At 43.7% G+C, this 20,887-nt stretch overlaps 1 protein-coding gene and 3 non-coding genes across 4 annotated transcripts; all 4 read right to left on the bottom strand.

The window, feature by feature from the left end:
- Positions 1–6,451: 6,451 nt before the first annotated feature.
- Positions 6,452–9,883, bottom strand: LOC124013170 (40S ribosomal protein S5). The gene is made up of 6 exons (XM_046327387.1): positions 9,797–9,883; positions 8,638–8,747; positions 8,142–8,351; positions 7,173–7,301; positions 6,730–6,828; positions 6,452–6,558 (listed from the first exon to the last, which is right to left on the bottom strand). Coding segments are annotated over exons 1-6 (618 nt in total). The 5' UTR covers positions 9,798–9,883; the 3' UTR covers positions 6,452–6,489.
- On the bottom strand, positions 6,912–7,042 carry LOC124013453. The gene has a single exon (XR_006834878.1). It is a non-coding gene; the product is annotated as a small nucleolar RNA SNORA3/SNORA45 family (small nucleolar RNA).
- Positions 7,858–7,984, bottom strand: LOC124013448. The gene has a single exon (XR_006834874.1). It is a non-coding gene; the product is annotated as a small nucleolar RNA SNORA65 (small nucleolar RNA).
- LOC124013454 lies at positions 8,442–8,573 on the bottom strand. Its single transcript, XR_006834879.1, has one exon. It is a non-coding gene; the product is annotated as a small nucleolar RNA SNORA3/SNORA45 family (small nucleolar RNA).
- Positions 9,884–20,887: the final 11,004 nt, after the last annotated feature.

Here is a 20,887-nt window from a genome sequence, read left to right as displayed (position 1 = left end):
TAGCTCTACGTGTACATTAAAGGGCCAGTCGTGCTGCCCTGTTCTGGGCAAGTTGTAATTATCCCACATCACTCTTTGTGGCACCTGACCACATTACTGAACAGGTGTGACAAAACTATGGCCTGTAGGTCCTGTCTTGTTGATAGTGTTGCTAAGGCAGAGCAGCACTTTACTATGGACATGACTTCTCCCAGTCTTAGCTACTGTTGTATCAATATGTGTTGACCGTGACAGTTTACAATACATGGTTACTCCAAGTAGTTTAGTCATCTCAACTTGCTTAATTTCCACATTATTGGTCTACAAGATTTAGTTGAGGTTTAGGGTTTAGTGAATGATTTGTCCCAAATACAATGCTTTTAATTTTTTTAATATTTACAATTAACTTATTCCTTGCCACCCATTCTGAATCTAACTGCAGTTCTTTGTTAAGTGTTGCAGTCTTAACCAATCATCAGTCATTTGTGTAAGTGCTGTGCTTGTTGAATGTCCTTCCCTATAAGCATGCTGAAAGTCCATTGTCAATTGGTTTCCTGTAAAATAGCATTGTATCTGGTCAAACAACATTTTTTCCCAAAAGTTTACTAAGGGTTGGTAACAGGCTGATTGGTCAGTTATTTGAGCCAGTAATGGGGGCTTTACTATTCTTGGGTAGCGGAATGAATTTTGCTTCCCTCCAGGCCTGAAGGCACACACTTTCTAGTATTTTTTACATTGAAGATATGGCAAATAGGAGTGGCAATATCGTCCGCTATTATCCTCAGTAATGTTCCATCCAGGTTGTCAAACCCCAGTGAATTGTCATTGTTGATAGACAACAAGAATCTTTTCACCTCTTCCACACTTACTTCATGGAATTCAAAAATACCGTGCTTGTCTTTCATAATTTGGTCAGATATACTTGGATGTGCAGTGTCAGTGTTTGTTGCTGGCATGTCATGCCTAAGTTTGCTAGTCTTGCCAATGAAAAATCATTAAAGTGGTTGGCAATATCAGTGGGTTTTGTGATGAATGGGCCATCTGATTTAATGAATGATGGAGCAGAGTTAGCCTTTTCTCATTTATTTTTGTTTCATAGTACTTTTTTATTTAGTCTAGTCACATGATTTCTCAATTTGCGGTACGTTTGCTAATCGGTTGTACTACCAGACTTCTTTGCCATACCTTTTGCAGCATCCCTCTGAAACATACAATTCTTCAGTTCCTCATCAATCCAAGGGTATTTAACAGTTTTTAAATGGCTGCATGCTTATTAGTAACTGGAATAAGCAATTTCATGTGTCAAGTGCAGCGTTTGGTTGCTCCTCGTTACACACCACAGACCCGCAAATATTCTTTACATAAACAGAAGAATCACTACAAAACTTATTGTATGACCTCTTTATACACTATATTAGGCCCAGCCTTTGGAACTTAGGTTTTCCTAGATATGGCTACTATATTGTGATCATCCTATGGATTTGGCTACTGCTTTAAAGCACATTTCTGCAGCGTTAGTAAAGATCTGATCAATAGATGTTGATGATTTAATTCCTGCGCTGTTTGTAAGTACCCTTTTAGGTTGACTGATAACCTGAACCAGGTTGCAGGCACTGGTTACAGTTTGATGTTTTTTCTTGAGTGGGCAGCTTGATGAAAGCCAGTCAATATTTAAATCACCCAGAAATTATACCTCTCTGTTGCAACAAAAAGTATGTGAACCCTTCGGAATTACCTGGATTTCACAACAATAGACAAACATAGTGTGCTTAAACTAATAACACAAATTATTGTATTTGTGTTGTCTATATTGAATACATCCTTTAAACATTCACATTGTAGGTTTGAAAAAGTATGCAAACCCCTAGGCTATTGACTTCTCCAAAGGCTAATTGGAGTCAGCTAACCTGGATTCATATCAATGAGACGAGATTAGAGATGTTGGTATGAGCTGCCTTGCCCTATAAAAAAACACTCACAAAATCTGAGATTGCTATTCACAAGAAGCAATGCCTGATGTGAACCATGCCTCAAACACGAGATCTCAGAAGACCTAATATTAAGAATTGTAGACTTGCATAAAGCTGGAAAGGGTTACAAAAGTATCTCTAAAAGCCTTGATGTTCATCAGTCCATGGTAAGACAGATTGTCTATAAATGGAGAAGGTTCAGCACTGTCGCTACTCTCCCTAGGAGTGGCCGTCCTGCAAAGATGACTGCAAGAGCACAGTGCATAATGTTCAATGAGGTTAAGAAGAATCCTAGAGTGTCAGCTAAAGACTTACAGAAATCTCTTGAACATGCTAACATATCTGTTGACGAGTCTACAATACGTATAACACTAAACAAGAATGGTGTTCATGGGAGGACTGCGTTTGTCTATTGTTGTGACCTAGATGATCAGATCAAATGTTATGACCAATTTATGCAGAAATCCAGGTATTTCCAAAGGGTTCACATACTTTTTCTTGCCACTTTACCTCTGTTGATATCACATACATTATCAAGCATTTCACACATATTATCCGGATACTGACTGTTAGCACTTGGTCTATAGCAGCTTCCCATAAGAATTAGGCTTGAGATGAGGCAGATGCCATATTATTTCAACAGTATTTAATATGAGATCCTCTCTAAGCTTTACAGGAATGTGGTTCTGAATATTAGGCAGCAACACATGGCATGTCTTTTCGGAAGATGTTATAACCATGTATTGCTGCCACTATCAAAGGTATTATCTAAGTGAGTTATTTAAAGAGATTGTCAGAATGAGTGTCATCTGTTACAAGTTAATAACTTTATGAACTTTGTTTCATAGTATGTTACTCTGGGCTATTTTTTAAACACTTTTCTGGGTTGGTTGATTGTTTTTTATGCTTTACTGGGAAGCTTATCAGAAGTAGACTTGTTCATGTTATTTATATTTGAACTGATAGTGCACGGTGTGCTGCTCACAGTGGACTTCCTACTAGGGAAAGGAAATCTTTCACACCCGCAGCCCAAAGATGGACCCGGACCTGAAATTGGACAATTTTTAAAAAATCTTTCAGTGCTAGAATTAGTTCTTTAAATCTATTTTAATAAGTTCAGAGCTAGCCCTTCTGTCATTTGACCCCACATGGACTATGACAGCGTCAACTACCAGCGTGTCGCAGAACAGTCAGAAGCAGTCTTAAGTCCCTGTACTCGTGCTCCTGGGTAGAACAGTCAGAAGCAGCCTTGTTATGTCCTGTACTCATGCTCCTGTGTAGAACAGCCAGAAGCAGCCTTGTTATGTCCTGTACTCTTGCTCCTGTGTAGAACAGCCAGAAGCAGCCTTGTTATGTCCTGTACTCGTGTTCCTGGGTGAAACAGTCTGAAGCAGCCTTGTTATGTCCTGTTCTCGTTCTCCTGGGTAACACAGTCAGAAGCAGCTTTATTTTGTCCTGTTCTCGTGCTCCTGTGTAGAACAGTCAGAAGCAGCCTTGTTATGTCCTGTACTCGTGCTCCTGTGGTAGAAATGTCTGAAGCAGCCTTGTTATGTCCTGTACTCGTGCTCCTGTGGTAGAACAGTCTGAAGCAGCCTTGTTATGTCCTGTACTCATGCTCCTGTGGTAGAAGAGTCTGAAGCAGCCTTGTTATGTCCTGTTCTCGTGCTCCTGTGTAGAAGAGTCTGAAGCAGCCTTATGTCCTGTACTCGTGCTCCTGTGGTATAACAGTCAGAATCAGCCTTGTTATGTCCTGTACTCGTGCTCCTGTGGTATAACAGTCAGAATCAGCCTTGTTATGTCCTGTACTCGTGCTCCTGTGGTATAACAGTCAGAAGCAGCCTTATGTCCTGTACTCGTGCTCCTGTGGTATAACAGTCAGAATCAGCCTTGTTATGTCCTGTACTCGTGCTCCTGTGGTATAACAGTCAGAAGCAGCCTTGTTATGTCCTGTACTCGTACTCCTGTGGTATAACAGTCAGAATCAGCCTTGTTATGTCCAGTACTCGTGCTCCTGGGTAACAGTCAGAAGCAAGCCTTGTTATGTCCTGTACTCATGTTCCTGGGAAGAACAGTCTGAAGCAGCCTTGTTATGTCCTGTACTCGTGCTCCTGGGTAACAGTCAGAAGCAGCCTTGTTATGTCCTGTACTCGTGCTCCTGGGTAACAGTCAGAAGCAGCCTTATGTCCTGTACTCGTGCTCCTGGGTAGAACAGTCTGAAGCAGCCTTGTTATGTCCTGTACTCCTGGGTAGAACAGTCAGAAGCAGCCTTGTTATGTCCTGTTCTCGTGCTCCTGTGGTAGAACAGGGGTTTAGCCCTGGGAACCAAGATGTTGCTTACAATAGAGCTGCCGATGACAACAGCTGAGGTCCAGACGGTCTTTCGCATCGAGGGGTTTTGCAAACCCCGAGGACCGAAGGGCTCCGAGCCAGCTGTAGTATCCATCGCAGATGACGAATTGGCAGATCTAAGGCTCTCGAGTGTTGCAACAGAGGACAGATTTTTTTTTTAACACTCTGCAGTCCCATTCTATGAGCTTGTGTGGCCTACCACTTCACAGCTGAGCCATTGTTGCTCCCAGACATTTCTACTTCACAGTAACCACACCAGTTGACCAGGGAAGCTCTAGCAAGGCAGAAACATGAACTGACTTGTTGGAAAGGTGGCATCCCATGACAGTGCCACATAAGCCACTGAGTGCGTCAGTAAGGCCATTCTACTGCCAATGTTTGTCTATGGAGATTGCGTGGCAGTGTGTGCGATTTTATACACCAGCTACCGGTATGGCTGAACTAGCTGAATCAATTTTTTTTTTGTTTTACCTTTATTTAACCAGGCAAGTCAGTGAAGAAAAAATTCTTATTTTCAATGACAGCCAAGGAACAGTGGGTTAACTGCCTGTTCAGGGGCAGAGCGACAGATTTGTACCTTGTCAGCTCGGGGGTTTGAACTTGCAACCTTCCGGTTACTAGTCCAACGCTCTAACCACTAGGCTATCCTGCCGCCCCAGAAGGGGTGTCCACATACCTTTGTACTGTGGGGCAAACAAGTATTTAGTCAGCCACCAATTGTGCAAGTTCTCCCACTTAAAAAAAGATGAGGCCTGTAATGTATCATAGGTACACTTCAACTATGACAGACAAAATGAGAAAAAAAATCCAGAAAATCACATTGTAGGATTTTTTAATGAATTTATTTGCAAATTATGGTGATAAGTATTTGGTCACCTAAAAACAAGCAAGATTTCTGGCTCTCACAGACCTGTAACTTCTTTAGGAGGCTCCTCTGTCCTCCACTCGTTACCTGTATTAATGGCACCTGTTTGAACTTCAGTATAAAAGACCTGTCCACAACCTCAAACAGTCACACTCCAAACTCCACTATGGCCAAGACCAAAGAGCTGTCAAAGGACACCAGAAACAAAATTGTAGACCTGCTCCAGGCTGGGAAGACAATCTGCAATAGGTAAGCAGCTTGGTTTGAAGAAATCAACTGTGGGAGCAATTATTAGGAAATGGACATACAAGACCACTGATAATCTCCCTCGATCTGGGGCTCAACGCAAGATCTCACCCCGTGGGGTCAAAATGATCACAAGAACGGTGAGCAAAAATCCCAGAACCACACGGGGGGACCTAGTGAATGACCTGCAGAGAGCTGGGACCAAAGTAACAAAGCCTACCATCAGCAAGGGCATTGAAGATTAAACGCGCCTGGGTCTTTCAGCATGACAATGATTCCAAACACACTGCCCGGGCAACGAAGGAGTGGCTTCGTAAGAAGCATTTCAAGGTCCTGGAGTGGCCTAGCCAGTCTCCAGATCTCAAACCCATAGAAAATCTTTGGAGGGAGTTGAAAGTCTGTTGCCCAGCAACAGCGCCAAAAACGTCACTGCTCTAGAGGAGATATGCATGGAGGAATGGGCCAAAATACCAGCAAGTGTGTGAAAACCTTGTGAAGACTTACAGAAAACTTTTGACCCCTGTTGGCAATGACAAACTACTGAGATAAACTTTTGTTATTGACCAAATACTTATTTTCCACAATTTTTTGCAAATAAATTCATTATAAATCCCAAAATGTGATTTTCTGGATTTCTCATTTTGTCTGTCATAGTCCAAGTGTACCTATGATGAAGATTACAGGCCTCATCTTTTTAAGTGGGAGAACTTGCAATTGGTGGCTGACTAAATACTTTTTGCCCCACTGTATATTTAGTGCAGTAACTCAAAATAAACTGGCATTGTTTGTCACAGTACTTAGGTGTTGTTGCGAAGTCCTCATTAGCGATAAAGCACTGACATCTACCTTTTATTAGTAGTCCAATCAATAGTATGCACCTAAAATGCTGCATTAAATTATATTCAAGTAATTTAGTAGATTATGAAATAAATGAATTTAAAACCTTTGACTCATTCCTCAACTGTCCTGTATTCAGGCCTTTATAAGTGTTACTAAACACCATACCACATTCAACTTTTAAAAAACAATAGAAGTCCTCAAATGTATTTCCTCATTTTATTTTTTTAGAAAGGAACAATTTTAACGGTTGGACTTGGCGACCCTCTCCAACTCGTCCTTCTTCTTGATGGCGTAGGAGTTAGAAGAACCCTGACAAAACACAAACACAATGGTCAACCCCAAAGAAATTTAGATGAACACTGGTGAACAAACCCTCCCAACATAACAGCAGACGTGAAAAATCTGATTAACTCGTTCAAAACCAAATCTGTATGGTACTGAAATCACAATTGAGACTACACCTTCAACAAAAAGTCTCACCTTAGCTGCATTGATCAGCTCATCAGCAAGGCACTCTGCGATAGTCTTGATGTTCCTGAAAGCAGCTTCTCTTGCTCCAGTGCAAAGTAGCCAGATCGCCTGAGACAGGAGACAAGACAGCCATAAACAGAATATAAATAAACTATGTTGTGAATCTACACCAAAACAAGTCAAAATGGAGGTTCTGTATCTGAGCTGGTGATTGACTGGGCCACAAGAGACTACAGCCAATGAATAGGCAAAGATGTTTACTCTACGAGCACTCTAGCACACCAGGACAATGAGTTTGTAATGGTGTGACTCTAGCCTCGTGTGCACAAAAGAGAAATGTACAAAAAAGTTTTATATTCCTGTAACTTCACTTGTGATGTAGCCTAGATTTGGCAGTGAACCAAGTGGCAACAGGCAGAGTTGGAGGAGAATGTGGCAGCAGTCTCTTTTACCTGGTTGACTCTACGCAGAGGGGACACGTCCACAGCTTGCCTCCTAACGGTACCAGCACGACCAATACGGGTGGAGTCCTCACGAGGTCCGCTGTTTATGATGGCATTGACCAGCACCTGCAGGGGGTTCTGAGAGGACAAGGCAGAGGAGACAAAGTCAACCACCACAACCGTACTGGAATCCAAGGGTACAAATCTCACAGGCAGACACTCCGAAGCGTACTGTTGGATTCAACATTTTGAACATTGAGATAAAGACACGATAGATCAGGAGCATAGTATATTAAGGAGTGAAAGAGACTGGGTCTCTGTATAAAGACAAAGCTGTGGAATGTGTTGTGACAAGAGGAGAGCAACATATTGATAGAGGGGAGACAGGTGGACATCTGGATTAGATGGAGGGGTTGAGGTCAGGTGGCGAGGACAGATTCTCTTTAGTAATAAACGTTTGGTATCCGGTTACCCTCTATTATCTTGCTGTAGAGCCTGGAATATGTAAGGAGAGAGGAGAATCTTAAGTGAGATAAAATCTGGATGGGACAAATGTTGGGTTGTCTGATTACAGCTGTACAGGACCTTCGGGCAGAATTAAACTTGGTTAAAGCTTCACTAGAGTGTGGGTTATTTACGCTGAAAAATAAGAACCTAACAGGACATATTCGTGGACGTAAGAACGTCACGTGGTGTTTGTTCCAGGCCTTTCGGCACAGAGTTGCCCATTAGTTTAGGCAGCCCTGCTTCCTAGAGCTGGGTCTATCTGAGCCTCCACTGGATTATACTCAGTCACTGAAACAGACCAGCATAGTGGCGGGAAGCTGACAGGCATGGAGTTCAAGGCTAAGTCCGCATTTCAAATGGGACCCTATTCCTTATTTAGTGCACTACTTTTGACCAAGGACCATAGCAGTGCACTATGAAGGGGGATGGGGTGACATTGGGACAAAAACATTTTTTGAATAAGGTACGTACCTCCCCGGTCAGCAAGTGGATGATCTCGAAGGCGTGCTTCACAATGCGACAGGTCATCAGCTTCTTGCCGTTGTTGCGGCCATGCATCATCATAGAGTTGGTGAGACGTTCCACAATGGGGCACTGGGCCTTGCGGAAACGCTTGGCAGCATAACGGCCTCCAGAGTGTGGCAGGTACTTAGCGTACTTCTCCTTCACAGCAATGTAATCCTGAGTTGAAGGAAAAAGCATCATCAATACTAGTTCCCTTCCCAATAACTTACATTTCAATGTCCAGGTTAACAGGGAATACATCGATGTTCATGTTTCTGAGCTGGTGATTGACTGGGCCACATGAGACTACAGCCAATGAATATGCAAAGAAGTTTACTCTGCGAGCACTCTAGCACACCAGGACAATGAGGGTCGTAAAGGCGTGACTCTAGCCTCGCTTACACAAAAAAAAAACAGTTGTGTTTTAGTGCCTAGTCACAAATCAAACATTGAAATGCCCTACCTGCAGGGAGATGTCATTGATCTGAACATCGTCTGTGCTCCATTTCCCAAAGAGCTTGATTTCTGGCGTTTCAGCCACTGCAGGGGCAGTCTCCCACGACTCTGAAGTCACTGATGAAAAACGGAAGATTTAGTCAGGTAATATTGATGGATTGAATTACGAGTCAAGGTACCACAATGTCTGATCCCAGTTCCATGGCAAAGGCCTTGTAAAAATTGTATGACACACTAATCAATGATATTACAAAATTGTAATTACTTCGACACTATGACCCATTTATTGCCTCCCTCCCTTATCATACCTTATTTGTACACACTGTATATAGACTTTGTATTATTCACTATATGTTTGTTTATTCCATTGTGTAACTCTGTTGTTTGTGTCGAACTGCTTTGCTTTATCTTGACTAGGTAGCAGTTGTAAATGAGAACTTGTTCTCAACCTGGTTAAATAAAGGTGAAATCAAAAACAGTAAAAATTACCACATCACGATATTGATACTACCACATTACGGCTCAAATAGTTAGCATAATGCTAGGTGACATGAGAAAATGATTCATGATAAAGCCATCAACATCAGGAAGGAATGGCTGCCACTGTTAGTAACACACGAAGAGCTAGCTAACCTGCTAGCCAACGTTATCCATTATACAGTCAACGTTAGTGATAGCAACGTGGGCTGGGCTACACACGGACAGCACAAATATATTGGTGTAAGTAGTTATATTATATTAAATAGTCGGGATAAAAACGTAAAGTCAATGTGAATGAGAGCAGACACGACAGTAGGCCAAAACGGCTAAAGTCAGCCCGAGTCTACTAGCGAACGATTTATGGCTAATGTCATTATGAGCTAAACATGAGATAAACATGTGCTTAACACCAAACTGAACATCTTGCATAGCAACAATGTTCCGAGTGATCCCGGGAGGACGCTAAATAGGAAGCCAACTAGCAGTGTTGCACGTGTAAGCATGAAGTTCATCTGCCCCGGCTGAAGGCCGGTAAAAACACTCGGGTGATTTAAAAACGACTTCGGACTATAAACTGATTTATTTCCGACTCAAAGTCAAACAAGCAATGTTACACGTACGATAGTTGGACATTGTGCGTTTTCATGCAATTTTGGCCTTGAAAATTGTAACATTTCTCCACTCACTTGTGTCTGCCGTTCTGCACCACACTTCTCAAAGCCGGAAAAGGGCCTATTCAGGGCGCATCAAACAGATATATCGGGAGGCGGAAATGAGGTAACTGGATTGCACTGCTTTTATGGAGTTGTAGTTCAATGGCAGAAATCCCATCTCCGATATGTACAGTGAATTCGGAAAGCATTCTGACCCATCTACTTTTTCCATATTTTGTTACGTTACACCATATTAAAACATGTATTAAATTACATTTTATTCCCTCATCAATCTACACACAATACCACATAATGACTAATCGAAAACAGGTTTTAATACATTTCTGCTAATTTATTAAAAATAAAGAAACCGAAATAGCTTATTTGCATAAGTATTCAGACCCTTTGGTATGAGACTCGAAATGGAGCTCAGGTGCATCCTGTTTCCATTGATCATCCTTGAGATGTTTCTTCAACTTGATTGGAGTCCACCTGTGGTAAATTCAATTGATTGGACATGATTTGGAAAATCACACACTTGTCTATATAAGGTCCCACAGTTGATAGTGCATGTCAAAGCAAAAACCAAGCAATGAAGTTGAAGGAATTGTCCGTAGAGCTCAGCGACAGGAGTGTGTCGAGACACAGATCTGGGGAAGGGTATCAAAAAGTTTCTGCAGCATTGACGGTCCCCAAGAACACAGTGGTCTCCATAATTCTTAAATAGAAGAAGTTTGGAACAACAAAGACTCTTCCTTGAGCTGGCCACCTGGCCAAACTGAGCAATCCGGGCAGAAGGACCTTGATCAGGGAGGTGACCAAGAACCAGATGGTCACTCTGAAAGAACTCCAGAGTTCCTCTGTGGAGATGGGAGAACCTTCCAGAAGGACAACAATCTCTGCAGCACTTCACCAATCAGGCCTTTATGGTAGAGTGGCCAGACGGAAGCTCCTCCTCAGTAAAAGGGAAATGACAGCCCGCTTGGAGTTTTACAAAAGGCACCTAAAGTTCCTTCAGACCATGAGAAACAAGATCCTCTGGTCTGATGAAACCAAGATTGAACTCTTTGGCCTGAATACCAAGCGTCACGTCTGCAGAAAACCTGGCATCATCCCTACAGGGAAGCATCGTGGTGGAAGCGTCATGGTGTGGGGATGTTTTTCAGCGGCAGGGACTGGGAGACTAGTCAGGATCGAGGGAAAGCTGAACGGAGCAAAGTACAGAGAGATCCTTCGTGAAAACCTGCTCCAGAGCGCTCATGACCTCAGACTGGGGCGAAGGTTCACCTTCCAGCAGACCACCAACCGTAAGGACACAGCCAAGACAATGCAGGGGTGGCTTCGGGACAAGTCTGAATGTTCTTGAGTGGCCCCGCCAGAGCCTGGACCTGAAAATAGCTGTGCAGCAACGGTCACCATCCAACCTGACAGAGCTTGAAAGGATCTGAAGATAAGAATGGCAGAAACTCCCCAAATACTGGTGTGCCAAGCTTGTAGTGTCAACATTGCAGCCACTGCCAGCTAGCCTACTTCAGCAGTACTGTATCATTTTAATAATTTTAGTCAATAAGATTCTTGCTACGTAAGCTTAACTTTCTGAACACTCAAGATGTGTAGTCCACTTGTCATTCTAATCTCCTTTGCATTAGCGTAGCCTCTTCTGTAGCCTGTCAACTATGTGTCTGTCTATCCCTGTTCTCTCCTCTCTGCACAGACCATACAAACGCTCCACACCGCGTGGCCACGGCCACCCTAATCTAGTGGTCCCAGCGCGCACGACCCACGTGGAGTTCCAGGTCTCCGGTAGCCTCTGGAACTGCCGATCTGCGGCCAACAAGGCAGAGTTCATCTCAGCCTATGCCTCCCTCCAGTCTCTCGACTTCTTGGCACTGACGGAAACATGGATCACCACAGATAACACTGCTACTCCGACTGCTCTGTCTTCGTCCGCCTACGTGTTCTCGCACACCCCGAGAGCTTCTGGTCAGCGGGGTGGTGGCACCGGGATCCTCATCTCTCCCAAGTGGTCATTCTCTCTTTCTCCCCTTACCCATCTGTCTATCGCCTCCTTTGAATTCCATGCTGTCACAGTTACCAGCCCTTTCAAGCTTAACATCCTTATCATTTATCGCCCTCCAGGTTCCCTCGGAGAGTTCATCAATGAGCTTGATGCCTTGATGAGCTCCTTTCCTGAGGACGGCTCACCTCTCTCAGTTCTGGGCGACTTTAACCTCCCCACGTCTACCTTTGACTCATTCCTCTCTGCCTCCTTCTTTCCACTCCTCTCCTCTTTTGACCTCACCCTCTCACCTTCCCCCCCTACTCACAAGGCAGGCAATACGCTCGACCTCATCTTTACTAGATGCTGTTCTTCCACTAACCTCATTGCAACTCCCCTCCAAGTCTCCGACCACTACCTGACCACTACCTGGCAGGAGCTAAAGGAGGACGCTATGGACGGCAGAAGAAGGGATTATACGATGTGGGAAGAAATCGACAGGTGGGCAGCCGACCCAGAGCGAGTGCAAGAGCCCGCCTGGGATTCCCTACAGCAATGCGAAGAGGGCTATACACGGATGGAATCGAGAAATTAAAGCATTGCTATACAGAGCGAAAACTGAAGGTAACAGGGGAAAGCGCAGAGAGAGAGTGGCTGAGTCAGGAAACAGACCTGAGCCTACTCTCCCTGTTAATCGTGAAGAGCAGTTGCAATGGGAGAGAATGCATCATTTGGAGATTTGGACATGGGAGGAGGAATTAGACGGTCAAGGACCCTGGGAGCAGCCGGGAGAATATCGCAGTCCCAAGGAGGAAATAGAGGCAGCTAAAGCGGAGAGGCGTATGTATGAGGAGGCAGCACGGCGACGCGGTTGGAAACCGGAAAGTCACCCCCCAAAAAATATTGGGGGGGGCTAAAAGGGAGAATAGTTATGCCAGGTAGGAAACCTGCGCATACTCCCTGTGCTCACCGTTGGGCTAGAGAGACCGGGCAGGCACCGTGTTATGCTATGGAGTGCACGGTGTTTCCAGTGCGGGTGCAGAGCCAGCTGCGACACATACCAGCCCTTCCTATTGGCCGGGCTAGAGTGGGCATCGAGCCAGGTAAGCTTGGGCAGGCTCGGTGCTCTAGAGCTCCAGTGCGCCTGCACGGTCCGGTCTATCCAGAGCCACCTCTACACACCAGTCCTCCGGTAGCAGCTCCCCGCACCAGGCTTCCTGTGCGTGTCCTCGCGCCAGTACCACCAGTTCCAGCACCACGCACCAGGCCTCCAGTGCGCCTCGCCTGTTCAGCGCAGCCAGTGCTTTTCTCCCCTCCTGCGCTGCCGGAGTCTCCTGTCTGTCCAGCGCCACCAGTGCTCCCAGTCGGCCCAGCGTGTCCAGTGCGCATCCCCTGTTCAGCACAGCCAGTGCTTTTCTCCCCTCCTGTGATGTTGGAGTCTCCCGCCTGTTCAGCTCAGCCAGAGCCTTTCTCCTCTCCTGCGCTGCCGGAGTCTCCTGTCTGCCCAGCGCCGCCAGTCGGCCCAGCGTCACCAGTCTGCCAGGATCCGCCAGAAGTGCCAGTCTGCCAGGATCCGCCAGAAGTGCCAGTCTGCCAAGATCTTCTAGATCGGCCAGACAACCTGAATCATCCAGGTCCACCAGCCAGCCAGGATTTACCGGAGCCTATTACCTGCCTGAGCTTCCTCTCAGTACTGAGCTTCCTCTCAGTACTAGGCTCCCTCTCTGTACTGGGCTCCCTCTCTGTACTGGGCTTCCTCTCAGTACCGAGCTTCCTCTCAGTGCCGAGCTTCCTCTCAGTACCGGGCTTCCCCTCAGTACCAGGCTTCCCCTCAGTACCGGGCTGCCCCTCTGTCCCGGGCTGCCCCTCTGTCCCGGGCTGCCCCTCTATCCTGAGTTGCCCCTCTGTCCCGAGCTGCCCCTCTGTCCCGAGCTGCCCCTCTGTCCCGAGCTGCCCCTCTGTCCCGAGCTGCCCCTCTGTCCCGAGCTGCCCCTCAGTTATGTGGGGATCAGGGTGAGGACTATTAGGCCATGGTCGGCGGAGAAGGTGGATTATCCTAGGACGCGAAGGGGAGGAACTAGGACATTTATGGAGTGGGGTCCACGTCCCGAGCCAGAACCGCCACCATGGACAGACGCCCACCCGGACCCTCCCTATGCTCTTGAGGTGCGTCCCGGAGTCCGCACCTTAGGGGGGGGGGGTTCTGTCACGCCTTGGTCATTGTATCTTGTGTTTGTTATATGTTTGGGTAGGCCAGGGTGTGACATGGGTTTATATGTTGTTATTTCGTATTGGGTTTGTATTAATTGGGAGTGTGTATTATTAGGGGTGTGTCTAGTTAGGCTGGGCTGCCTGAGGCGATTCCTAATTGGAGTCAGCTGATTCTAGTTGTCTCGGATTGGGAACCGTATTTAGGTAGCTTGAGTGCGCGTTGTATTTCGTGGGTGATTGTACCTGTCTTTGTGTTAGTCACCAGATAGGCTGTATTAGTTTCATTCGTTTGTTGTTTTCTTCTTCCGTTATTTCATGTACCGTATTAGCTTCATTAAAAGTCATGAGTAACCTACACGCTGCATTTCGGTCTGACTTTCTACAAACAACAGACGAAGATCATTACACAGGTGTTTACTTTCCCGAATCTGATGTGCAGATATGTAGAAGACTAACAGATGAACTGTCAGTATACTCAGTTGAAATGTTGGCGATAATAGTTGCCCTCCAGTGGTTGGAGGACGTACAACCTGTTAGAATTATAGTGGGCTCAGATTCTCTGTCTGTATTGAATAGTTTATCATCTGGTAAATCTAATAGGAGTGACCTACTATTGGAGGTATTCATGTTATTATGGAGAATTGAGAGAATGGGCGTAGTAGTGAGATTCTGCTGGGTCCCAGCACATTCAGGCTTTGGAAGGGTATTAAATTGTAGACCAGTTATCTAAAAGAGCTTTGAAACAAGATATAATTGATATTAATGTTCCACTGGGTAGAGGTGAGGCCAAATGTAAGATCAGAGACATTTGGATAGATGTGTGGCATAAGATATGGGACTCTGAGCCGGCATTTATATGCCCTCCAAAGAAAGGTCGGTGGACCAAGATTCAAAGGTCAGATTAGGAAGGTGGTGTTTTCTCGATTGCGCTTAGGACATTGTACATTGAACTTGTCCTTATATCTAGTTGGCAAGCATGTGAATGGTTTGTGTCTGGTCAATGAAACGGTGGAGCATGTGTTGTTATATTGTTGTAAGTATGTTGGCAAGGGAAAGAGTGTAGGGTCATTGAGGTTTGAGGGGTTTGGAAGGGATTTTGGGGATGTGGAAGTGTCTATTAGAAGTTAGTAAGGGCTCTTTTTTTAATTTTCTCAGAACTGAGTTAGGTAATATGATTTAGAAATGTTGTAAACTGTGATTGACCACACACTCCAGCACAGTAGGTGGCGGTATGCACCTTTAGCGTTGGTTTGCGGACTGCCATTATATCATAGACGAAGAAGAAGCCACTTGACTGGAAGCCTGGTAAAGATCCATCCAGTCCTGCTAATTATAGACCTTTTGCACTTACATCAAATCTCTGTACATCAATGGAAAAGTTGATTGTAGGAAGATGGATTTATTATCTGGAACATAGGAGTCTATTAAGTCCATATCAGAGTGGATTCAGAAAAGGAAGGACTACCCTTGATGAATTAGTTACAGTTAGTACTGAGGTGACCAAAGATTTGACAATGAAGGAATTGATGTCAATAGTATATTTTGACATTGAAAAGTAAATGATACAATGTGGAGGGAAGGTCTACAGATTAAATGGAATGGAATGGGTATTAGTGGGAGAATGTACAACTGGATTATGGATTTCTTGCTTGACTGAACCTTCCAGGTAAGGGTGGGATTGGAGTTATCAAGAGAATACGAGGTGGAAAATGGAACTCCACAGGGTACTGATATTAGTCCCATCTTCTTCACGATGATGAGTGATGATATCTTTGGGGATATTGGACAGGATATAGGGGTGGCCTTATATGCAGATGATGGTGCCATTTGGAAAGGAATATTTCTTATGCAATAGAGAAAATGCAAGGTGCAGTGGAGGAATGGTCCTTTTCATGGGGTTTCAAGTTATCTTGATCTAAATCTTGTCATACATGTATGTTGTTTGCTAACAAAAAGATTAAGGAAGATGTCAGTGTTCAATTATATGGAGAACAAATGGAAAGAGTAGCAGAACTTAACTATTTGGGGCTATGGTTTGATGAAGCTTACACGAGACATCATATTACATGTATTGAGACATGTATTACATGTAAGAAAGTATTAAAATGTATGAGGACAATAGTTGGTCATGATTGGGGGGCAGATAGGCAATCTTTACTGAATATTTATTGTACTTTGATGAGATCGTCCGTAGATTACAGGTGCTTTGTATGTGGTTCTGCAGCTTTTACATCGCTGTTGCACCTTGATATGATGCAAGTGAGGGCACTCAGGATGTGCGATGGTGCATTTTAAAACTACACTGGTTGAGACTTTACAAGGAGATACTGGGGAAACTTTCCTTTGGAGTTAAGCTAGTCCTGGCATACTGGGCAAGACTGAAGGCTAGTACGGTATATCATCCTACACGGACAGTAGGGATTATGAACGATATCAAAAGAAGGGTTTTGGCCCAGAGATTGGAAAAAGGGTTGATGAATATGGACTCAGAGATGTTGTTGTAGGGCCATCTGTGGCAATAGGAAATGTGCCACTGTGGTTCTATACAACACCATATGTTGAGCTTAGCCTGATAGAAGAAAAGAAACAGTGGTGTGAAGATAATGTAGGAACAATAGTAGATCAATATGTTCAAACGTTTTATTCTTGTCTTGCAGTGTATGCAGACGGTTCAAAGGATTCCATGAATGGGAAGACAGGAGCAGGTGTATTTATTCCTGAGTTGGATGTGGATCTATGCAAAAGACTAACTAGTGATTTATCTGTATATTCAACAGAAATGGTTTGATTAATTGTTGGATTGCAATGGATAGAGGAGGAGCAACCAAGAAGAGTAGTAATATGTTTGGCTGGAAATAATGGGGTTACAAAGAAATGGTATTGAAATTCAGTTCTGTTGGATTCCGGCTCATAAGGTGTTTATGTAAATGATATAGTAGATATAATATCAAAAAGAGCAGTGGAAATAATATTGTGGATATACAGGTACAGATTCAGAAAAATGGGTTAGACAATGGGATGAAAGTAGTAAGGGTAGACATTTTTATAATACAAGGAAATGTGTACAGGAGATGGTTTCATGTCATGGGAACAGAAGGGAGATTATGTTGTGTAGGATGAGATTAGGGCGTACGGGATTGAATCCATCCTTAAGATTGATGGGGAAACATGGTAGTGGACGGGAGGTTATGTTGTGTAGGATGAGATTAGGGCGTACGGGATTGAATCCATCCTTAAGATTGATAGGGAAACATGGTACTGGAATGGAGGTTATGTTGTGTAGGATGAGATTAGGGCGTACGGGATTGAATCCATCCGTAAGATTGCTAGGGAAACATGGTACTGGAATGGAGGTTATGTTGTGTAGGATGAGATTAGGGCATACGGGATTGAATCCATCCTTAAGATTGATAGGGAAACATGATACTGGAATGGAGGTTATGTTGTGTAGGATGAGATTAGGGCATACGGGATTGAATCCATCCTTAAAATTGATAGGGAAACATGGTACTGGAATGTGTAATGGATGTATGGTAGAGGAAACGGTTCAACATATTATTTAGTGAACTCTATGATGTATAAAGGGAGAGGTAGTTTGATAGGGTCAGCGAGGTTGGACGGGAATGGGGAGTGGGTTGTCTTTTGGGTGGGGAGGGGGGAGTAGTGAGGTTTGTAGGGAATTATTTTATTAGAAATTCAGGGTTAGGGGGCCTCACGAGTGGCACTGAAGTCTAAGGCACTGCACCGCAGTGTTAGAGGCGTCACTACAGATCCGGGTTCGATCCCGAGCTGTGTCGCAGCCGGACGCGACCGGGAGACCCATGAGGCGGCACACAATTGGCCCAGCGTCGTCCAGGTTAGGGCAGGGTTTGGTCAACCGGGATGTCCTTGTCCCATCGCTCTCTAGCGACTCCTGTGGAGGGCCGGGCGCATGCACACTGACACTGTCGCCAGTTGGATGGTGTTTCCTCCGACACATTGGTACAGCTGGCTTCCGGGTGAAGCGAGCAGTGTGTCAAGAAGCAGTGCGGCTTGACTGGGTCATGTTTCATGGCTCTTGACCTTTGCCTCTCCCGAGTCCGTACAGGAGTTGCAACGATGGGACAAGACTGTAACTACCAATTGGGGACAAAAGGGTTAAAAAAAAGTTATCTGATTGAGAGGGGTCGGGTTAAATGCGGAAGACACATTTCAGTTGGTTGTTATTCGCCAATAAAACTTAAGACTTGGCTGACTTTTGGAATATGATTCCCAAAAATGGTATGGCGTTTTTGTCTACCATATATGACATTCTGGTTACCTCTCATTTTTGTATTTTATTTTTATTGAAACTTTATTTAACTAGGCAAGTCAGTTAAGAACTAATTCTTATTTACAAGTTTTGGTGAGAGTTCATCCATGAAACCAGCTATAGGTGCCAGGACCCCGTGGAGAGGATGATAAGAGGGGGGAATTAGGAGTGTCTGGGGAGCAGTGTGCATGATGAGGAGAGGAAGAAAAAGGACAACAGAAGAGGGGAATGGGGATCAGAGTAAAGTCTGATATTATTTGGATTTATTTACCTCTGGGACAAGCTGGTGGCTCAGTGCTGGGTACTGGTGTCTAATGGAATCATTTTAGAAAATAACGTTTGTTTTAAATTATAGGGCTCGCCTTCAAAAGAGACCCTAGCTCACAGGCTTCTAAATATAGCCTCTAAATAATGTTTTCACTAAATAGTTGAAGGATGTACAGTGGCTGTTAGTAAAAACAGATCTGGCAATAATAATAGGTTATAGATAGTCTTGACCATTTGGGACTCCTTGGCTATTTCCCTCAGGACAGGTTATAGCCAACACTTAATCAATATTTTGTTTTGTCTCATTTATTGATATGGATATATCCTCTGCGTGACGGGGTTGTGCAACGCAAATAGCTATAACAAGCCTACATATACAGTAGAGTGGAATTCACTAATACAACAGTCAAAATTCCCAACATAAGGCCTACAGTCTGTGCTCCCAAATACTGTAAAAAGTGTGATTCATTAGGTTGCATGATCACCACCGTAGCCCCACACAGCTATACAAATAAATTATGCAATTATAAGGCCAGTAAATAACACACAACAACATGGCATATTTAGGTAGCTGAATAGGCCTAAATCATGTTTACTTTCTATTTTGCAGCTCAGGAGGTAATTCTAGACAAGGCTCTTCTGTGACTTTATCGTTCTCACAAAAGTCATTTGCTGAAGGCCCAAGCCTCTACTACGCCATCTACCGGTATAATGTCGGTATTGAATGCACTTTTATTTTGGAATTAAAACCGGAAGCTGCAAAGGAACTCTAACGTCTGGGCTGGAGTTGGTTGATTGACTAACTAACTTCAACTAGCTACTTTCTGTTCATGTCCTTTGCAGATGCCACATTACTGACAAAAGTTTGTACACATAAAAAAGATATGTAACAGACTAAAGGGAGAATTGATCGTGTAAATGTCCATTCATAGTTGTAACGTACGTTTACAGATCTAATTTAATGTTAACGTTTAATGCAGAGCTTTACTTACGATCCTAACATTCAACCTTTTGGCAGCTATCTCGCTCCATTGTGCCTGTGCTGTCAAAAGCCCTAACGTCACAAAATATTGTCATAATATGTGCAGGAACTGTACCGGACCGCCTTTAACACGCTATACATAATATCAGAGCTCCGGCTCTGCGCTTCACAGCCCTGTCTGGGTTTTGACCAGGCAGTGATGTGTATAAAACATGGATGACTGACAGGCAATGAAGCAATCGGGCATCAATCTTGGTACTCCTCCACTGTAAAAAATATTTTTAAAGCTATATAAATGTTTTTATAAACTACTTTCGTTTTTGATACGTTTATTATGTTATAGACACCTTAATGCATTATTTTCAATTATATTATGTGTGCTAATAAAAAATAAAAAATTAGAATTTTTATTTCCCCTTAGCATATTTTTGTTGTTGTTGATACTACTGTTACTGTCCCCATTAAAAACAATACTTAAATGCATGTTATTTTGGCCTTGAAACATTTAGTTGAAATACTGTAGAATTCCATACATTCCTACTGGGGATGGCCAACATGGCCGACCAGCAATGGTGGGGAAAGAACCCAATTGTCATACTTGAGTAAAAGTAAAGATACCTTAAAAGAAAATGACTCAAGTGAAAGTCACCCAGTAAAATATTACTTGAGTAAAAGTCTAAAAGTATTTGATTTTAAATATTTAAGTATCAAAAGTTAATTTAATTACTAAAATATGAATAAGTAGAAATAAAAATATAAATTTGAACTTCCTTATATTAGGCAAACCAGATGGCACAATTTCCTTGTTTTTAAATTTTACGGATAGCCAAGGGCACGCTCCAACACTCAGTCATAATTTACAAATGAAGCATTTAGTGAGTCCACCAAATCAGAGGCAGTAAGGATGACCAGGGATGTTCTCTTGATAAGTGTGTGAATTGGACCATTTTCCTGTCCTGTTAAGCATTCAAAATGTAACGAGTACTTTTGGGTGTTTGGGAAACTGTATGGAGTAAAAAGTACATTATTTTCTTTAGGAATGTAGTGGAGTAAAAGTAAAAGTTGTCAACAATATAAATAGTAAAGTACAGATACCACATATAAAGGCACAAGGTGAGACCCATATGCAGACACAGGAGGCAGATGGTTGAGCTACGATATTTATTATAACACAAGGGGTAGGCAAAAGGCAGGTCGGGTACAGGTGAGAGTTCAGTAACCAGGTCAGAGTCCAAACAGTAAAGGGCGTTAGACAGTCTCGAGGTCAGGACAGGCAGGGGTTCAGTAACCAGGTCCGAGTTCAAACAGTACAAGGCGATAGGCAGGCTCGAGTTCAGGGCAGTTAGAGTGGACAGGCAGGTGGGTTCGTAGTCA

The sequence above is a fragment of the Oncorhynchus gorbuscha genome, linkage group LG24 (genome assembly GCF_021184085.1).
Source record: "Oncorhynchus gorbuscha isolate QuinsamMale2020 ecotype Even-year linkage group LG24, OgorEven_v1.0, whole genome shotgun sequence".
NCBI classification, from domain to species: Eukaryota; Metazoa; Chordata; class Actinopteri; order Salmoniformes; family Salmonidae; genus Oncorhynchus; species Oncorhynchus gorbuscha.
Note: the sequence above shows the minus strand (reverse complement) of the source record. Positions and strands in the feature narration are given on the sequence as shown.